General features: G+C 34.1%; 1 protein-coding gene across 8 annotated transcripts; it reads left to right on the forward strand.

Moving 5' to 3' along the window:
* Positions 1-4,907: 4,907 nt before the first annotated feature.
* Positions 4,908-18,065, forward strand: LOC122315232. 8 transcript variants are annotated; one of them, XR_006243986.1, is made up of 3 exons: positions 4,908-5,095; positions 5,616-5,741; positions 17,817-18,065. XR_006243986.1 is itself a non-coding variant. In XM_043131069.1 (3 exons), the coding sequence occupies exon 3, from the start codon at positions 7,798-7,800 to the stop codon at positions 9,802-9,804; it is 2,007 nt and encodes a 668-aa protein (XP_042987003.1). In that variant the 5' UTR covers positions 4,921-5,095; positions 5,616-5,741; positions 7,768-7,797; the 3' UTR covers positions 9,805-9,893. The 8 variants fall into 8 exon arrangements, 6 of the variants coding, with proteins under 6 accessions (XP_042987003.1, XP_042986996.1, XP_042986990.1 ...); XR_006243985.1 differs by having other exon boundaries at positions 4,909-5,095; positions 5,616-5,737; XM_043131069.1 differs by lacking the exon at positions 17,817-18,065 and adding an exon at positions 7,768-9,893 and having other exon boundaries at positions 4,921-5,095.
* The last annotated feature ends 1,949 nt before the right edge of the window (positions 18,066-20,014 follow it).

The following is a 20,014-nucleotide window of genomic DNA, read 5'->3' on the forward strand; positions in this document are numbered from 1 at the left end:
TTTATTTAGATTTTTTTTTAAATCTTTTAAGCATGATTTGATTATTACATGGTCTATCAATATTTTAAAGGGATCTCTGCTGGACTTATTTTGTAGTTTGTGGTCATGGTCGTGGATTGCTTATGGTCGTGGAGCTGCTGGATTTTCTTGACATGTGGTTCATTTTTCACTTTGGGATGAGAAGGAATTTGTTAAATAAACTCATGAAAGGGTTGCTCAAGTCAAAGAAGATCTTTGCTAGCTTGTGGTCTAGCAAAGGAGGAAATGCTGACAATAAAGGCTCAAATTCATCACTCTTAATGACATCAACAAACTTTAACAATAGTGCTTATCGTTAAATAAATTTATAGTTTCGTAGGTTCTTTTGTGTCATTTGCTTTTCTTAAAGACATTAGCAACCTTCAACAGTAGTGCTAATCGTTTATAGATTTTATAAAATTAAAAAAATGAAGTGCATATAGATTTTAGATGAGGAATTTCAGAGTTTATTTTGCAGAGAAATTTATTGTTAGACCATTTACTTACTGAAAATTAAATTCATAAAATTTCAATTAATTCTAGAGTACTAGTGAGAAAAAGAAACATTTTATTTGCTATGAAGAAAAAAAAGAAGCTCATTTGATTTGAGTGGATAAAAATCAATATAATTTTGATTTTTTTTTTAAAATAAGGCCCTTAAATTCTCAAATGAAGTCACCTCAGTTAAAAATTACAACTTATTTTTTGAGAGCCCATTAAGTTATCGGCTTTGTGTCTTTATCTATCTATTAAATATATAATTCTCTAAGCCATTTTCTTTGACTTTATTACATCACATCAGTCATAATTATCTTAATATTTATAAAAATATTAATTTTCTCATATATTATTGATTTGGATGTTGATAATAAAAATATTTTATCGTGAACCCAATTGTAATTGTGTATAATTTTATATATATAGTTATCGTTGATTATATATAAAATTATATTAATTGAATTAGAAAATAAATATATGAGTGAGCTCAACCCATTTATATTAAAAAGTTGAAACCGGTTAAATGAGTTGCAACGGGTTTAATGGGTCGTGCCCATAATTATTAAAAGAGTTAAGCGGGTACTCATGTCGTGCCACTCTTATTTATATGTATTTTGTTATAATTTTAGATTCTAACCCGTTTAATTAAATGGATCGTGTTTGGATTGAATCATATAGTCTAACACTTATGACTTGATATGACTGAACACGACCCACAAATACAAATTCACGTGAAATTAGTGGTTAATTTGTTTAATACATCTCAAGAAACAAACATGTAAATGAACTTATTGCTCGGACGACTCTAATAATTAGCCAAATAAACGTCTTAATATTTAGGTAGGCTAATGTCATGCGCAATGATGTGACACTTAATTGGAAAAAATTGTCACCAATTTAATGTCGACCAAAAAGTCTTCTGGGACAGTTGTATACATTATCGATCGAGCTGCTTCCGAAATGGACCATTCATTAACCAAAATAAGTGGACCATTAATATGACAAATGCATATCATAAATGGACCACGTGATCAATGGAGACATTATCAATGGGGACTTGGAGTCGGGTCAAGATGGTTCTCCAAGGCATCTCTCACCATTTTCTTCATTGCGCTTTTATAATTGTCTAAATCTTCGCTCATATGCGACGGAAGGATAAACATAAGAATAAGATGCTGATGGTGTAATGGTTAAAATTGTTTATATGTATAATACTAACGGTCGGCTGGATTTTCTTCGTAAACAAAAAACTTAGAAGCTCTTCGTAGCAAGATCAAGCCTACGTTTCGAAGAAGCAGTAAGCCTTTAGTTATATATTGCTTGATTAAACGAGAGTGGTGACTTCCGTTCTTCCCTTTATTCTTATTTTAATAACTTTCATGATCTTTTTATTATCTGATATACATTTGACGTTATTTTTAAATAACTATTCTTATTTTTTGCTAAATAAAAAAGTGGTGATCTAGGCAAAAGAAAGTCTGTTACAAGACAAATCAATCACCTTGAGAAAGTAATAGGGTGTGAAAATAACATCGTCTCAATATTAAATATAATGAAAGTCACGTACGTACTGCCTATATAAAAATAATAGACCATGTTATTTTTATACTCTATTAATTTTTACAAGAATTCTTTTAGAAATAAAATTCCATTACAAGACACATCAATCACCTTGACACGACAGACGAACAAAATTCATGTAAAGTTGGTGGTTTGTACGTTTAATACATCTAGAGAATCAAACATGTAATTAAAAATTTATTACTCGGACTACTCTAATAATTACCGAAATAAACGTTCCAATATTTAGGCGGGCCAATGTCATGTGCAGTGATGTAACGCTTGAAAGAAATTGTCACCTCCTGATCAATCTCGATCGACCTGAAAGCCTTCACCGGAAGATGAGTGTTATATATAATATACAGCTGTTTCCGAAATTGACCATATAACCAACTACATGGTCTGTCTTTCGGTGAAGGTCATCTCGGAACAGTTGATCAATATTGCCAATTAATTGCGAAAAGGACCAAAATTACAAATTTGGATCATCAATGCAGGGCCACGTGATCAATGGAGACATTATGGATGAGGACTTAGGAGACAATATAATTGTATCTTATACAGTTACTTGAATTCAATAACATATTAGTTGAACAAATTATTATAATATAATATGCTTATACTGTAATATAAATAGACTAAATTTACTAATAATAATTTTGTATGTGTAAACACCACACTATTAACTATATATTACTCTCCCGTAACACTAATGTACGTGTAATAACAACTAATATATAAACTCTAATGTATAAAAATTAGTATATAATAACATGCATGTAATACTAATTTTATAATGACTAATCTATAATAACATTTAATACTAATGTATTATGTATAATCTTGAGATAATATGTTTGATTGGAATTTGGAAGTGGAGGAAAAAAGTTGAATAAAAATATTATAAAATTAAAATTTATTTTAATATAATTTGTATTTAAAAGTTTAGGAAGTTTGTATATGTTTTGGGGTTTTGTTTAAGAGTTTGAAAAAATTTTAATAATTAGATAATGATTAAATAAAAAAATTAAAAATTTGTAATTGAAATATATTTTGTGTTCAGAAAGGAAATATAGAGAACACATAATAATTGTGTTCCCGAGCAGGCCCTTAAAATCTCAAATGAAGTCACCTAAGTTAAAAATTACAACTTACTTTTTGAGAACCCATTAAGTTACCGGCTGTGTGTCTTTATCTATGTATTAAATATATAATTTTCTCTAAGCGATTTTCTTTGACTTTATTACATCACATCAGTCATAATTATCTTAATATTTATAAAAATATTAATTTTCTCATATATTATTAGTTTGGATGTTGATAATAAAAATATTTTATCGAGAATCTAATTGTAATTGTGTATAATTTTATATATATAATTATCGTTGATTATATATGAAATTATATTAATTGAATTAGAAAATAAATATATGGGTGAGCTCAACCCATTTATATTAAAAAGTTGAAACGGGCTAAATGAGCTACAACGGGTTTAATAGATCGTGCCCATAATTATTAAAAGAGTTAAGCGGGTACTTTTGTCGTGCCACTCTTATTTATATGTATTATGTTATAATTTTAGATTCTAGCCCGTTTAATTAAATGGATCGTGTTTGGATTAATTTATATAGTCTAATACTTATGACTTGACATGACAACACGACCCACAAATACAAATTCACGTGAAATTGGCGGATAATTTGTTTAATACATCTCAAGAAACAAACATGTAAATGAACTTATTGCACAGACTACTCTAATAATTAGCCAAATAAACATCCTAATATTTAGGTAGGCTAATGTCATGCGCAATGATGTGACACTTAATTGGAAAAAATTGTCACCAATTTAATGTCGACCTAAAAGTCTTCTGGGACAGTTGTATACATGATCGATCGAGCTTCCGAAATGGACCATTCATTAACCAAAATAAGTGGACCATTAATATGACAAATGCAGATCATAAATGGACCACGTGATCAATGGAGACAATATCGATGGGGACTTGGAGTTGGGTCAAGATGGTTCTCCAAGGCATCTCTCACCATTTTCTTCATTGTGCTTTTATAATTGTCTAAATCTTCGCTCATATGCGACGGAAGGATAAACATAAGAATAAGATGATGATGGTGTAATGGTTAAAATTGTTTATATGTATAATACTAACGGTCGGCTGGATTTTCTTGGTAAACCAAAAACTTAGAAGCTCTTCGTAGCAAGATCAAGCCTACGTTTCGAAGAAGCAGTAAGCCTTTAGTTATATATTGCTTGATTAAACGAGAGTGGTGACTTCCGTTCTTCCCTTTATTCTTATTTTAATAACCTACATGATCTTTTATTTATCTGATATACATTTGACGTTATTTTTAAATAACTATTCTTATTTTTTGCTAAATAAAAAAGTGGTGACCTAGGCAAAAGAAAGTCTGTTACAAGACAAATCAATCACCTTGAAAAAGTAATAGGGTGCGAAAATAACATCGTCTCAATATTAAATATAATGAAAGTCACGTACGTACTGCCTATATAAATAAATAGTCATTTTATCACAGGAAAAATAAATAAATAGTCATTTTATCAATTAAAATAGAATGACGGCAAATCTTGAATGCCAAACTTTGATAAATAATGTTGTAAATGAATTTGTCTTAGAAAGTTAAAAAATAATTCTAAAGATAAATTAGAAAAATTAGGAAAAACTCATTAAATTTTTGCGTTGAGTTTATCTTCAAACAGGATCAAGTGACTTCGGACTTTTTACACACCTAATGGAAGAGCGCCACGTCATAAATTTTTGAAACTTACGGTAGGTTCATTCACATGTTATTCCTCTTTATTTTCCTAAGTCCATTCCCTCTATCTCTCTCTCTCTCCCACTTCAGTCTTCTTCCTCGGCCCGTTCCTCTCTCTCTTCCACTTCACTCTCTCTTCCTCACCGTCAACTTCCCTCTCAAGCCCAGATTTCTAAAATTTCCACAGAAGATCTCGTCGTCCTTATGCTTGTGCTATGAAGAAAATGGTAAGAATTCTTATCACTTATGGTTGTAAAAATGTTTTCCATTGAATGGTGGAGAAATGTACTTAAATCTTTTTATTCAGAATTTTTTTCCCGTTAAAGCTCCAGTTCTTAGATCTTATCAATAAATAATTATTTTTTGGGCGAAATGAAAGGTTGGGTCTGAGAATCTTACATTTTGGCACCTTCTCTCAAAGTATATTAACAACAGCACTAATTTTACATGCCACATCAAAACTTGTAGGAGATCATGAACCCCTGGCGTATTCACAAGTTTGTAGAAATATGAGAAAAAACTGTAACTTTCCGCCAAAAATATCTCACATTTGACTGCCAAATTAGGATTTTGTTTATAACATATTAATTTACACATGTCTGCTCTCTCTATATTTGATTTATCATAAACAAATTAATTAAAAAAATTATTATATGTTTGTATATACTTCACATCTTAAATCTGTCCTCGGGGGACATGTGACACAGCTGAGTCTATGTTAAGGTTCGCTTTAATTATGTGGTACAGAAGAAGGGCGCTAGCTGCTGCATCTATATAATCTCTCCTTCAGGCTTTTACGTCCGTTCGGCCGAGACACAATCATCTGCAGGTTGAGAAATAAAGCAAGTTCCATTTCCTTCTTTCTCCAAGTACGTACGTGATCTGTCTCTATATATTATTCAGTTGATATTACAATTACACAGATTTTACCTGAACCAGTATGTTTAATGAAAAACAAAATTAGTATCTCTTGTGTTTGGTAATTAAATAAATTAGTATATTATCTACAATTCAGTAAGGCTTAAGTTTTTGTGGTGTCTATATATGAACCATCTATAAACCCTATTACTGTTGAAGCATTCTATGAAATTTATGTTTGGTTCATGTTGAACCAAACTCAATTAATCTTAACTCATCTCAAACAAATCATTGATGGTACCCACTACTTTTTTAATTTTTCATAAAAGAATATTAAACTAATCTTAACCTATTTCATACATTTCAACCTAAAAAATTAAACCTGTCTCAATTTAAAAAAGTTAAATCATCTAAATGGGATCTACAAAATACTATTATTCATAACTCAACTCAACTCATCTCCATATTCAAACATAGCTTTAATATCTTGATCTACTCTCACATAAATGGTACAAATTTATTTTTAAATTTAGTTTTAGACTTTTTGAATAATTAGGTTTAAGCATTTTTTATTAAAAAATGCTTTTAATGGAGGGGGTAAATGATAAAGAAAGAGACTTGAATTTAAAGGATAAGTACGTACTTTTACTTAATTAAAGTTTAGGAGGTAACTCATAATGATCAAGTGCTAGCCACGTTTTGATATTTGCAATCGTTAAAGTGCAAGTATCATATAATTTTTTTAAAAAAATGAGTAAATATAAGATTCACGTAAAAAAATAATAATCATAATAAGTGTTAGCCACGTACCACTCACATTTTCTTTTCCTTTTCTTTTCTTTTATTTTGGGTAAATTCCTAAATTTTTTCAAGTTATTAACGTTTAAGATTTTCTTTATTAAACTATCTAGCTTTTAAAAACACTGTTTTTTTTTTTTTTTTTTCAAATTTGTAAAAATTCTTCTTAGATTTTTAGGGTCAAAATCATTTTTCTATTTCTTTTCTATCAAACAATCGGAACTTTCATATATATATATATATATAGAGATGAAAATAGGAAAGAAACGGACTTGGCCGGAATACCTAATATTGTAATGTGATACTAATTTAAATTTGTGGGTAACATTGGGTAATAGTTTGTAGACGTACCAAAGATATGCTTAAAACTAACTTAAAGAAATAATAATAATTAAAAAAAACAAAAAAAAAAAAAGAAAAAAGAAAAAGGTTCCCATGGCCAAGGGAGCAAATCCAAGCCATCCCTGGGTAAGGAGAAGGATGAAAACCTGATCCACCCACCAACAAAAGAGGAGATAAAGTGGTGGTTTATATGGTAAATTTATAAGAATTACTAAATTTATTTATTTTTATTTTATAAAATCACCTATAAATAAAGCTGAAAATTATCGTAATGTCTTTAAATGTACGTACGTGCATGTCTACTTATAAATAGTAAGTAATTATTCAGTAGTATAACTTTTTTTATAAAGCTTTAAAATTAATAATTATTTTACCTACATGAATCCCATATATATAGACACTGCATCTACCCCTTGGTCACGTGAGTAGCCCTAATTGTTTGTTCCTTTATGATCTTTTAGCCTTTAAAGGGCCGGGTATAGACGAGGCAATGACAATGCAGATGATATGTGTTTCTATTCTACCATATATGGATAATTAAGAATTTGTATAGGTGGCCTCAAAAGAGTACTTAACGCTGATATACAGTTAAATTTTAGAATTAATTTTAAAATCAGTTTTCACGTTTCTGTATGCCTCAGTTTTTCATTTTAATCTAATACAATCTTCAAATCTAATTTAATTTGTCTTGATACATGTTATTTTGTTAACGGAAAATACTATAATTAAATTAAAACTAGTGACGTACAATTTATATGCAAATACTTGAAGCAAAGATTTGTACTATATATTTCTCTAGAGTATGAGGCCTGCTCCTGCTAATCGTATTACGATTAAAAAGCTTGCATTTTTCTATCAGAAATTTTTCTTAAAATTAGTGAGAATTTGTATTCTGTGTTAGGAACAGATACTTGTACTACTTCTCTACAATATGAGTAATCAGGATGCACTTTCCACTCATATTGGGGCAATTGAGAAACAGCTTAAAAGCTTGGCTCCAATTTCTAAAAGGCGTTGTATCTATAAAGTGCATGAGCAGTTACGTGAAGTAAATGAGAAGGCTTACAAGCCTGTAATGCTGGCCATCGGTCCTTACAACCACCATGGCGAGGTTGGCCAGGGGTTTATGGAAGAGCATAAATTACGCTATCTGAAAGAAATGCTTGAAAGAACGAACGGACATGTAGAAACATACATGGAGGCCTTGATTAAATTGGAAGGAAAAGCTCGTAAATGCTATGCAGAATGCATTAGCCAGAGCAAACATGAGTTTGCAAAAATGATGCTACTTGATGGGTGTTTCATTATTGAGCTGTTCCGTAAGTATCAAGAATATAACCCAACAAATGAAGGCGACTTATATAACAGTTCTGACTCAACAGACAAAGATGACTCAACAGACGAAGATGACCCAATATTTCAATTGACGTGGGTACTTCCTAGAATAGCTCGTGATCTAATGTTATTTGAAAATCAACTTCCATTCTTCGTTCTTGAAGAATTGTTCAAGCTGAGTGAGAGTAATGAACCACGAGATCGTACCGAATCCAGAAATTCAGGAGAACACACTATCGATATTGAGGAGAAAGATGGAATTAATGAGCTTGCCCTCAATTTTTTCTCTGGGTTTTTACCATTTCGATGGAATGTCGATACATCGAGTTATAATTCAACCGAAAAGATCAAGAAACTACTTTGTTTGGCGCATGAAGACCATTCATTTCCAGATATGGTATTGGAACGTTTTTATGTTGGGTTCAGATTCATGAATACAGAGTTTGAGCATCTCCTTGGTCTCATACATGCAACCATCTGTATTTCAATAGTCGATACGGAAATAAAACGTCAAGAGGCACGAGTCAAACACAAGAAGGATGAGATATTTCAGCATCTATTTGGTCCGATTTGTAAATTTGTCTTTCTCATGAGGAAGGCAACTTCTCATGCCAGCGAATTACAGAAGCTTGGATCCCCAAAGATTGAAGGGAACTGGAAAGAAATTCCGTATGGCTTAGAGCTTCGTAAGGTTGGAATTGAATTCAATATGGCAAAGAAATTTAAGGACAAACTAGATGAGGATGACAGGTGGATAAATATACCTTTTGACATTGAACTTCAAGAGGCTGGAATTGCATTAAAGAAGGCAAAGAAATTTAAGGATCTTCTTCGTGAACGAGATAAGAATAAAGGCCGGAAGCCCAAACCGTTTGAAATGTGGCCGCAAATGGATGGAGTCGAATTAGAGGCAACTGAGAAATTGAAGGGTCTACTTTGTCTCAACAAGGTTAAAAACTGGAAGTCGATACCTCACGGCGAAGAGCTTCGTGATGCTGAAGTCGAATTCAACAAGGCAAAGAAATTTAAGCGTCTACTTGCTTTTAGAAAGATTGATGACTGGAACATACATAGTGCCATAGAGCTTGAAGAGGCTGGAATCAAATTCAAGGCAGAGGAATGTGATCCATTTTCCATAAAGTTCAACAGTACTGGGCTAATGGAGATTTCACCTTTGAGCATAGGAGATCATACAGAGGCTTACTTACGAAATCTAATTGCATATGAGCAATACTCTGATGGAGACAATGGTTTCGATTATGTCACTAATTATGTGAGCTTCATGGACGATCTCATTAACTCTCCAAAGGATGTTGAATTACTTCGTCGAAGAAGAATTATCCGTAATTATTTGGGTGATGATGAAGTTACCTCAACCATGGTTAACAAGCTTGGTCACGATATCACTATTTCAACCACAAGCTCCATTTATGCTAGAACTTCCATGGATGTGAACATCCATTGTAGTAGACGCAGGAATGTGTGGATGGCGAAATTAAGGCATGATTATTTCAACAGTCCTTGGGCATTGCTTTCATTTCTGGCGGCTGTCTTGTTACTTGCACTAGCAATTACACAAACCGTATTTTCCATTATTCCTTAGGCTTTTCGTGCGGTGTGTTAATCTTGATATGTATTCTCTTTGTTAAAGTAATAAATATTGAATAATAAGACTTATGTGGCTCCAAACCATATCTTTTGTTGAGCTATATATGAATCATATTTTATTGACTGAAATTGATTGGGACACGGGTGAGTGCACAGGCTAAAACATGAAATAGTCTAAAATGGATGGACTGTCCGTGCATCCATTTTAGCCTATTTGGCGTTTTAACTTGTGCCCCTGTCCGTGCAAGAAGCAATGGAGGGCCGAACGACAAAACTAGCTCCAATAACAAACTGCTAAAAATTTCCCCTTTCTGTAATAATTTTTTCTGTTACATGTCTAGCTTACAAAGCCATCATTTTTTGCATTTGTTACTAGAAATGTTGAATAGTTTTAGAAAGTGCATGTCCCGCATAGTCTTTTAGAAAAAATGGGTGCATGCATTTTGTACCTAAATGAAGAAGTTTATTTTTTCTTTTATGGTGTGTCCTACTTTTATTCAAATGCTTGGGCGGAACTTGCATATAAGAGATATTAGGCAGCTGACAACTTATTTGGCTCCTTTCTAAATTTTAGCTCTAATGTCTTTGCCGTTGAAACGTAGTCAATTCATTGCTCACCCTTTTAATTACTTCTACTTTTTACTTGTTTGTACTACTCCTATTTAAACCAACATCCTCATGTCGCCTTTTTTGACTTTTTTCCTCTTTGTTTGTGTAAAATAATATGTTGGCATGTTCTAATGACAAAAATTAGTCCAAATGAGTTGTAAATATGTTGAGTAGAGTTTAGGTTTCACTTGGAACAAAAAGTGCAAAGATTGCAAATTCACAAGATTTGATGAGATTGACCTAGTTGGAGTAAAGCTATCATGTGTTTTGAGTCCCATATCTGATTGAGGTGATATTTCTGTAGTTGGAAAACTAACTCAATTATCTTCAAAATCATGTTTCACAAGAATCTTCAAATTATTCCAATGTTTACTATGTCAACATTGCTCGACAATGTCACGACCAAAAAGATGGACAGAAAAATCGCTAGACACTTTGCTTGGGTGAAAATTCTGAGATCGACTTTTTTTATTAGGATTTAGACGCTCTAAGTGGTCTAGTTAAGCCCTAAGTATATATAGAACAATATGTATGCAATTCTAGGTCCTGGAGAGAGGCCATAACTACCATATTCATTGTATTCTTGAGAGAAAACTCTAAGGAGGAGATCCATTGTATATTGCAAATTTATTATCTCTTGATAACATATCTCCATCATACAGTGTTGCCACTACAAGAAAAGACTAATAGTATTTTCGCCGCTATAAATTAGTCACAAAAGGCCGTTTTTCTTGTAGTGTGCATTCGAACATTGTTGAGTCCATTAGTGTAGACTAGTTCTTTGGTTGGAAGGATTTTTAGAGCTGCCTGGGTTCAGAGATCGTGTTGGTGCTCATGGTGAAACTATAGAAAGTCTGGTGGTCCAGAGCTGCTAGGGTGCAAAGCTCAAGTGGAATACTCACAAGGTTGCAAGCTAGATATAGTTACTTCATTGGTCGTGTATGTGGTTCTAAATTAGTTGTGACGAACTAAATTTCTATAGTAGGCTTTAGAAAGTGACTTACACCTGAAGTAGTTTTAGATTTGATGACATTTTTCAAAAGGGTTTCCACTTCGTCACCAAAATTAATTATGTTTATTGAGTGTTTCTTGTGCTCTGATTGATTTAGTTGATTGTTAATTTAAATAATTTGATAAAGTTAGAAAATGCCTATTCACCCCCTCTAGGTGTATTTGGGATCTGAACCTCTAATTTTTTACTCTTTACTCTTATTTTCTCTTTAAATCAGCACTCTTATGTCAAATCTAAAGACGCAAGTCTTGAGAGTCATGTAGTCACTTTCGCTTGACCTAAAAGTCTTGATATACAGCATTGCATTTGCAAAATGAATCCTTTAAATATATCTCTAGCTATTTTTCAAGAGATGAGGAGTGTGAGCAGCAACAAGATGGTTCAAATCTTGGCTCTGACGTTGGAAACCAAAGAAAACGTCATCCGTCCATTAGTGTAAATTTTTTTTTTTTTGATAATAGACTAAATTTCATTCACTGAAACCGAAGTTACATCTGTGACTAATCAATACAGAAAAATCCAGATTATCAACCAAACTACTCAACTGTTAGGGGCTCCCCTGCCAACAAATCTCTTTGTGACAGACATTGTCTAAACTTCTATACCTTCTTTCCTGACAGCAGTCAAAAGAGAAAGCGCTCTGTTAAAACAGAACTAAAATGACCTTACTTCCAAAGAAATAAGGTACACCCACGCTCCATCCTCTCAAAAGAAGAGGAGTACTACCACACTCACTCCTCCCAAGGAGGAAGAGTACTATCACCTACCTTCCTCCAAAAGAGGAGTAGGACAAAAACCCACATTCCTCCAAAAGAGGAGTGGGACACTAACATATTTCTTTTTTATTTATAAAAACTAAAACAAACTAATACAGAAAAAACAAAACAAAAAACTAGTGGGCTGTAAAAACAAAAGACCCAGCCTAAGCCAAAAGCCCATCATATGTGTACGTGGGCGCCCAACCCGATTAGGGCTCCATCTCTTCCTTTCGCCGCCGCCACCCACTAACACTGATATCCCCTCCGCTCATGAGCCGACCACTACATGAGAAACATCACGGCAACCGAATGAGAGCAGCAAAACAGAGCAGCCTAGAGCAGCAAACACCTACCTAGGACCACCAACCTCGGCTCTGCCACTCCCATGGAAGCCGTCTCGCCCCTACCCAGGCCCACCGTCCTTGGCTCAGACCCACAACCCCCTGCTTGTCCCAAAACCAGAGTAGCCCCGCCTCGGCTCAATCCACTTCTCCCGCTCCCTCGCCGTTTGCCTTCTCCCTCGCCGATCGCCTTCAACACATCACGCCGAAAGACCACCAGAAGATCCCCGAAATAGGACAACCATTCCTTACCGAAGACCTTCGGACAGCCCATTACCGCACGTACCAAAACAGAGCAGCAAGTTCTGTCGCGTGATGGGGTTGCTAACGCTGGCTTTGTTAGGCAGCCGCGTCTCTTCTACGTCCCCGACGCCTCTGGATTTCACTCGGGGGGTGTTTTCCTTTTTGGGCAGCAAGAGGGCGGCCCCGTAGTTATGGAGACAAGCACCCGGTACCCGTTTTATTCAAGAGCCGAAACAAACACACCATAAAACTAGAAAAGTAGAAAAACAATGATGAAAAAACCAACAAAACATGAAAAACATGAAAAAGGAGAGGGGAGGGAGGGCTCGACCTCCCTCTGAGAAGGTTTTCTGTTTGGTTTTCTAGAGAGAGGTGGGAGCTTCTCTCTCTAGGGGCGTATTCTCCTAAATGCAACCATTAGTGTAAATTTTAAAAACATCAATCCCTGGTAGTGTCAATTTTACTTCTCATTCTCTCCATACCCATAGCGGCCTTTCGCCATGGGGTAGTGCACCGGTGTCCTCCCTCTCCTCCCACTTCCCCATCCTTCCATCATGTAATGACCAAGTCCAGTATTATTAAGAACGGAATTTGAAAATTTTTATTGGGCCAGTAATTGGATTTAAAGCCTATTTAATAATTATAGACCAAGTAGACCCTATTTAATTGGCATTAAGCCCAATAATTAATTTATAAGTCCAAAAATTGTTTATTAGACAAGTTATACTCATTTTTAAATTAAGATCTGCCATTAGAATTTTTCTCATTTTAAAATCATCACTAATAGAGGTTCCCTACACAGTCTCAATCACTCCAAGTCTTACAATAAATGAACTACTAAAATCTGTTTTGAATTCCAAACTCTCTTCTCCGTTGATAATTAACCGAGTGCCCTTGAAATATACTACCTATTTGAATTCTCCCGGTTCGCAAAATCTCAATCTCCAACCCACAACTACCAAGTCTTTAGTTGATTTGTACCACGACATCACTAACCAAGTTCAAATTGAACACACCCTCCGTAGGGCTGTAAATGAACCAATATGTTCGATAGCCTGCTCGGTACTCGCTCGGTTAAACTTGAATCGAACTCGACTCATGAAAAAAAAAGCTTGTTCGTGAAAGTAGATACCCACTCGATTTTTTAATGACACATACCTAACAAAACTCGACTCAACTTGGCTAAGGCTCATTAAGGCCCGCTCGTTTATGCTCGAGTCGACTCGTTAGCTTGACTTGATTAAAACTCATTTATATATTGATATATATACACATACACCTATGTATATATGCATATATATTAGCTAATAATATAAGCATACCACTTTTATAATTAAATATATAATATGTAATCTAATTACTTATGTCTATATAGTGAATAAACTTCTTAAGTATATTTTATAATTTGTATAATAATTAGTCGATAAAATTTAATAATTTCATCTACTAGTATGTGAGAACCATATATGAAATAAATATATGTTATCATATTAAGTGTATATATTAATAATATATGTAAGCATATAATATATTGTTATTTTAGATAATTATCAACTAGTTAGATATTAATTATTTATAAAATTTTTTAAAATTTTATAATTCAATAAGGTTCTTCTTGTTAGTTGTATAAATTCAATATTAGATCTTTTATTTTTTTATTTATTTAATTTATTAATTACTAAATCTTATTAAAAAGAATTTAAGCTCAAGTTCGAGCTCGGCTCGACTTGAACTCGTTTGTGGGATGAGCTCGAGCTCGAGCTTGAGTTGAGAGTTTAGCTTATCGAGTCAAGCTTGAACATAGAATAAAAAAAAAATCTCGAGCTCGAGCTCGAGTATTTTGAGTCAAGTCGAGCTCGACAAGCCAAATACCAGTTCAGCTCGGCTCGATTACAGCCCTAACCCTCCCTATCTTCTTGGTGACCATGACCGATCTTCAGTTACGAGAAAGTCACAAATCGACTTCCAGTCCAACACATCAACACCATTCTCCTATCTTTAAAGTCCCTTCCTTTTGCAATCTTTCTGCAACAACACTGGCATGAAAATATTTGCAAGCGAACAAAATCACAACAAGTAGTAAAGTTTTAAGAAAAAAAGTGTCGAACCCACAAGGACTAATTATGCTATTGAATATTGAATTTACCAAATTATTTACCATTTGGAAATAAAACTGATATTTTAAAGATTTTACTAACTAAATTAAACTAAAGTGCTTGACAAAAATGAATTAAAAGAAAAGAGAATAAAACTTAAGGTTGTAGAGATAATAAAAATAAATAAATCTAGAGCTTTTTTGATTTCATCTAACTAATTCTACACAATTTATTATTCCTCGTTATAAAATTCCAAATTTTCAAGTTGATGAAAAAGAAATCCCTTAATTATCCAATATTTTTTCTCGAAATACATTAGAAATATCTCTACTTAATAATTCATCATATCTCAGTACAACAGATTAACTCTTTTAGAATGAAGATTTTCATTCCAAAAGATAGGGTTTTTGTTCCAAAATGTATTTTGGAATGAAAAAAAAAATGTCTCAAGGTCGTCCCAAAAGGTATTTTGGAACAAAAATACCAATTTCATCCCAAAGGTATTTTGGGGCGAAATTTTGCTGGACCGTTCGATCATGTTTGAACGGCAATTTTATTTTGGGTCGATTGAATTTCATCCCAGAAAGCCATTCAAAGTCCCAAAAAAACTGTTTAAATGGTATGTATGTTCGAACATATACCAATTCGTTCAACCAAATATACATGAGCAAACGTTTGAACAAACAAATTGATGAATGAATGTGTAATGAATGGAATGAGTGAGTTGTCGGTTAGAACATGTTCGAATGGTTTGCAACGTTTGATGACCGTTCGAACTCCAATGTGTGATGTTCTAACGGGTGTCCGATTATACATGTTTAACGTTTGATGATCGGTCGAACGGTTAGTGTTTGATTTTAATAAAAAATTTTAAAACAAAATAGATATTTATATTTCAAAAATACATTACAAATTTTTCAATATCAAAAAAAAAAAAAAAAAAAGACTAATCTAATAAGTCTAATCTTTGGAATGGCAACTCCTATATTGTCGGTTTATCGGCACCCAATAGAGAATTTACAAATAAGAAGTCCTCATAAAAAGTTGCTACACCTCATCACACAGGATAGCAAAAATAAATCTCCTCTTTCATGTATCTATTTTCCTTCGTGAAGAGGGACCAACCAATTTCGATGGACCAAACTTTGCACCCACCCCACCACTGCACACCGTACGACCGTCACACCGGCGGAGGAGCTCTAGTCCAAACTGGCTCACCCTCTTCAAGCCATCGCAATTTACATCAATGTCTCTCATCTACAATTTACATCGACCGTTCGTATCATTAAATTGATGAACAAGATGCTCTTTAAATTTGCAGAATAATCCAAAACCCCTTCATGGCTTGGATGCTCAAGTGGTGGAGGAATCAGTGTTGGAAGCTATGCAAGAACTGGAGTGAAAGCAATGGGCATCACATGTGATACCCCAAATTTATTTTGTAGTATTATGTTTTAAATTAAACATGATCTTCGTAGTATTATTTTGTGACTACCAAGTTATGAAATTTATTTTTATGTGTTTACTCGCTATTAATAATTTCTTTGCATTTAAATTACTCTCTAGCTTAAATTATTTTATTATTGAGTTTTAAATATTTTATTTTATTAATGTTTAGTTGTAGTGCTTTTGTTGGGCTTTTATTTATTTCATTGTGCCTTTTTATTTTGTTGGAATTCTATTTTCGGATTGGGCTTATTTTTAGTGGGATTTTATTATGATTTTGGGCCAAAACCCCTTTAGATTAGGGCCCAGCCCGTTAGCTTCCTAACCCAGCCCTTTCTTTCCCCAAAAACGTTGCCGTTTCGTGCAGCCCTTAAGCTTCTTCTTCTTATTTCTTTTCTTCCCAGCGCCGACCACTTCCCCTTCTTCTCCTTTCCAGTTTCTTTCCCTTCTTTCTCTTCTCTTCATTTTCATATTCTCCATTTATTTCTTCTTCTCCTGCCGTGCATCATCTCTTTCTTCCTCCATTTTATTTTCTTCGGTTCCTCTTCACTCGGCAGATTATGGTTGTGCCAAAATCATTGGTCTTTGCTTTTAACTGGTAACATCTTCATTTTATCTTCTTTGTCTTAGTTTCTATATTTTTCTGTTGAACTGAACTGAGTTCTTCTCTCTTTGCATTTTATTTCATATGTTTTTCTCTCTATTTTGGCAGGTGAATCCATGAATCATGCTCTGTTTTCATGCTCTATATTTTGCATGGTGCACGCATGATCATCTGTTGTAAAATGAAAATTGAGTTTTCACATAGTGCATGCATATTCATGGACATGGATGAAAAATTGGGTTTCCATGTGAAATTGGATTTTTGGGTGAGTGTGTATCACGACCCCAAGCCGAGATGGAGCATTATCTCGATGAAGCCCTTCTAGTCACTCGAGAGAGCAATATACTGAGTGATGTCTCCTGGGTTATCCCTGGGTGACAACAGGATCGAACGGGATGGTAATGCTCTCGTGCCGACTCCATGACCCCTCTGCTAGCGGGGGCTAGAGGATGTTTGGCTATGAACATGCTGGGCGCGGAACTGGGCATTGCTCATTACGAAGTCACATGCATGATCATTATTCATGGTGTGACGAAGGGAGCCAGGGTGTGCGGATGGTCCCTAGGGGAGACTATGGTGCATACGGATTAAAATTCATTATTGGTTTTGAAAACGGAGATTAGACTATTTTCCAGGAAAATGACGAGATTGTATTAATGGATTTATGTTGGGCCATTTTGTAGGAAAATGGCGGGATTGTTTTATTGGATTGGATTTCTTGGGCCAAATGGGATTTTTAGCGTGTGTGGAAAATTAGTTTTTTTTCAAGGAAAGGATAATGTTTGGGTCTCATGCATATGACATCATATTCATGCATTTTGTTTGGCATGAATGTATTTTTATCTCGGCGTTTGTTTGGATGATTACTTACTTGCAGTACCATTTTGTGGTACCGTAGATTTTTTATGCAGATAATGAGGAGGCTCTGAGGAGGCAGTTCCGCCGGAGGAGTGATTTGGGGTGCCTCTTGCTTATATATGTTGGAAATTATTTTCCTACTTTTAAATTCTATATTTTGGTTTATGGCTTTGTTATTGGAAATTTGTAATATTTTAGGTGTGCTTATGTTTAAGCGAATTTGTATTTAAGCAAATTCTAGTACTTAGTCGACAGACCTTTATTATTCCACTGCATTTTTTGTTATACACGCATTGCTTGTATACACACGCTAGCATTTAGCGATAAGATGCATGACCTGTGTTGTCATCATCTCGATGCCTTGATTTCCATGTGTCTGTATGTGGGAATTGGGGGCGTCACATCACAGATAATGGGGTTATTTATTGGGTAAGCATAAAGAGAAACAAAAGAAATAGAGAGCATGTCTGATAAGTCTCAAACACTAAGAGTCCAGAGTAGACTAAGTAAGGGTAGTAGTCGATGTATCAAGCTTAAAGTATGTTGAAGCTTGAAGAATGCCGATTGCTGGAATTGATACTTGAAGTTATCCAAGTGTTTAGATTAAGATATTAATCGTATCTAAGCTCTAATCCAGAACAAGAATTACTTCACTGTCCGATTATGTAATTTTTTTTACTGGTTCCTTCATCAATCATTTATGTATATTTTATTGAAGAAGATAATGGTTAGATATGAAAGAATTTGATACGGTAATAGGTTAATGGTAAATTGAAGGGCTGTTTACCAAAATCAGAGACGCTTTCATGGAGGAGGGATGGAGGGTCATCACAGGTTACAGTTACACTGAACACTGTATGAAATGATCAGTTCCTAGCTCAAAGAGGGGGGAGAGAGAGAGAGAGAGAGCGAAGAGGGGGCTTCGGTGAGTCTTTCCTGAGAGAGAGAGAGAGGATCAGGAGTGAAGAAAACAGGATGTGGTGTGGTGCGGTGCAAGAATGAGGAATAGAGGTGTCTACATGGCAGATGTTCATTGGAGGCTCTTATTTGCAGGAAAACGGAACTTCCTGTGAGAAGATATTCTCTACTAATAATGTCATCCATACAGAAATTTATAAATCCTAAAATTTATGCAAAACACAAAAATCAATTGCTTGGAGGCCTAAATTATTGCATAAGTGTTTGTATATGGAGTTGCATCTCTCTCCTGAACTTTTCTTGTTGTTCTTCTTGTTGTTTTATGGTCATCTCCATGTCTGCTTGTTTCATCAATTAAGCCTTTAACTCATTCTATTTTGCAGTCAATTCTTCGATCCTAGAATTCGCATTCTCTAATGCAATGGTAGTAGTACCTGACATTGATGAAGAGCTTGAAGGCTTGACATAGTGACCCAAACCCCTCAAATATCCTGAACGTTGACCCAGAACTTGTGAAAAAATTTCAACATCACTTGTTGAGGAATTCTGATCTAATGCAGCTTTAGCACGGAGGACAACCATTTTCTTCTACACACAACATAAACAATTAATATTGACACAAAGATTTAAATATGTTTAATTAAAACAAAATATAATATCTACATAATTTTCACGAGCATCGTGATGAATCCACTACCCATTACGATCAGTATGTGATGCAACATATAATTTTGTCAAATCCTAATTGGTGTCTTACTCTTGCTACAAGAGACATTGTTAAGATATAAAGTCAAAATTAAAATTAGTACCTCCAAGAAACAAACTATTAGTTATATATATATATAAAAGAGTACATTACCAATTTCAGAGAGAGGCGATGGAAAGATCTTGAGCCTGCATGATGATGAATCTTCAACTTCGATCTATTTGTTTTGTTTATAGAACTTCTCTCCTGCATAGAAGTTGCAAATATTAGTAAGTGAAAATTATAAATAAGACACGTAAATAATTCATTTATTTACCTTATATGATAGATCCTTAAACCTGTCGCAATGTTTTTCCCAATTTGAAAGTCGGACATCCTGAGAAGGATGCTGGCGTGCATCTTCCTTGTTCTTGTACTTCTTATAATGCTTGTGACACCTCGTCTTATACTAACAGAATGCATTACACATCAGCTCATCAACAGTCTTACGCTCCTCTCTCCGACTAAAATTTAGTTCAAAGTCATCCTTGAAAAAGTATATACACAAAGATATTATCATTTAGAATATTAAATAATATCAATATAAACTTATTAGTTAAATATTACATAGCAAA

This window comes from Carya illinoinensis, chromosome 1 (genome assembly GCF_018687715.1).
Source record: "Carya illinoinensis cultivar Pawnee chromosome 1, C.illinoinensisPawnee_v1, whole genome shotgun sequence".
Taxonomy (NCBI): domain Eukaryota; kingdom Viridiplantae; phylum Streptophyta; class Magnoliopsida; order Fagales; family Juglandaceae; genus Carya; species Carya illinoinensis.

What these genes read in the sequence shown, in the direction of transcription:
- LOC122315232 (XM_043131069.1), top strand. Translation starts at nt 7,798, where the DNA reads ATGAGTAATCAGGATGCACTTTCCACTCATATTGGGGCAATTGAGAAA.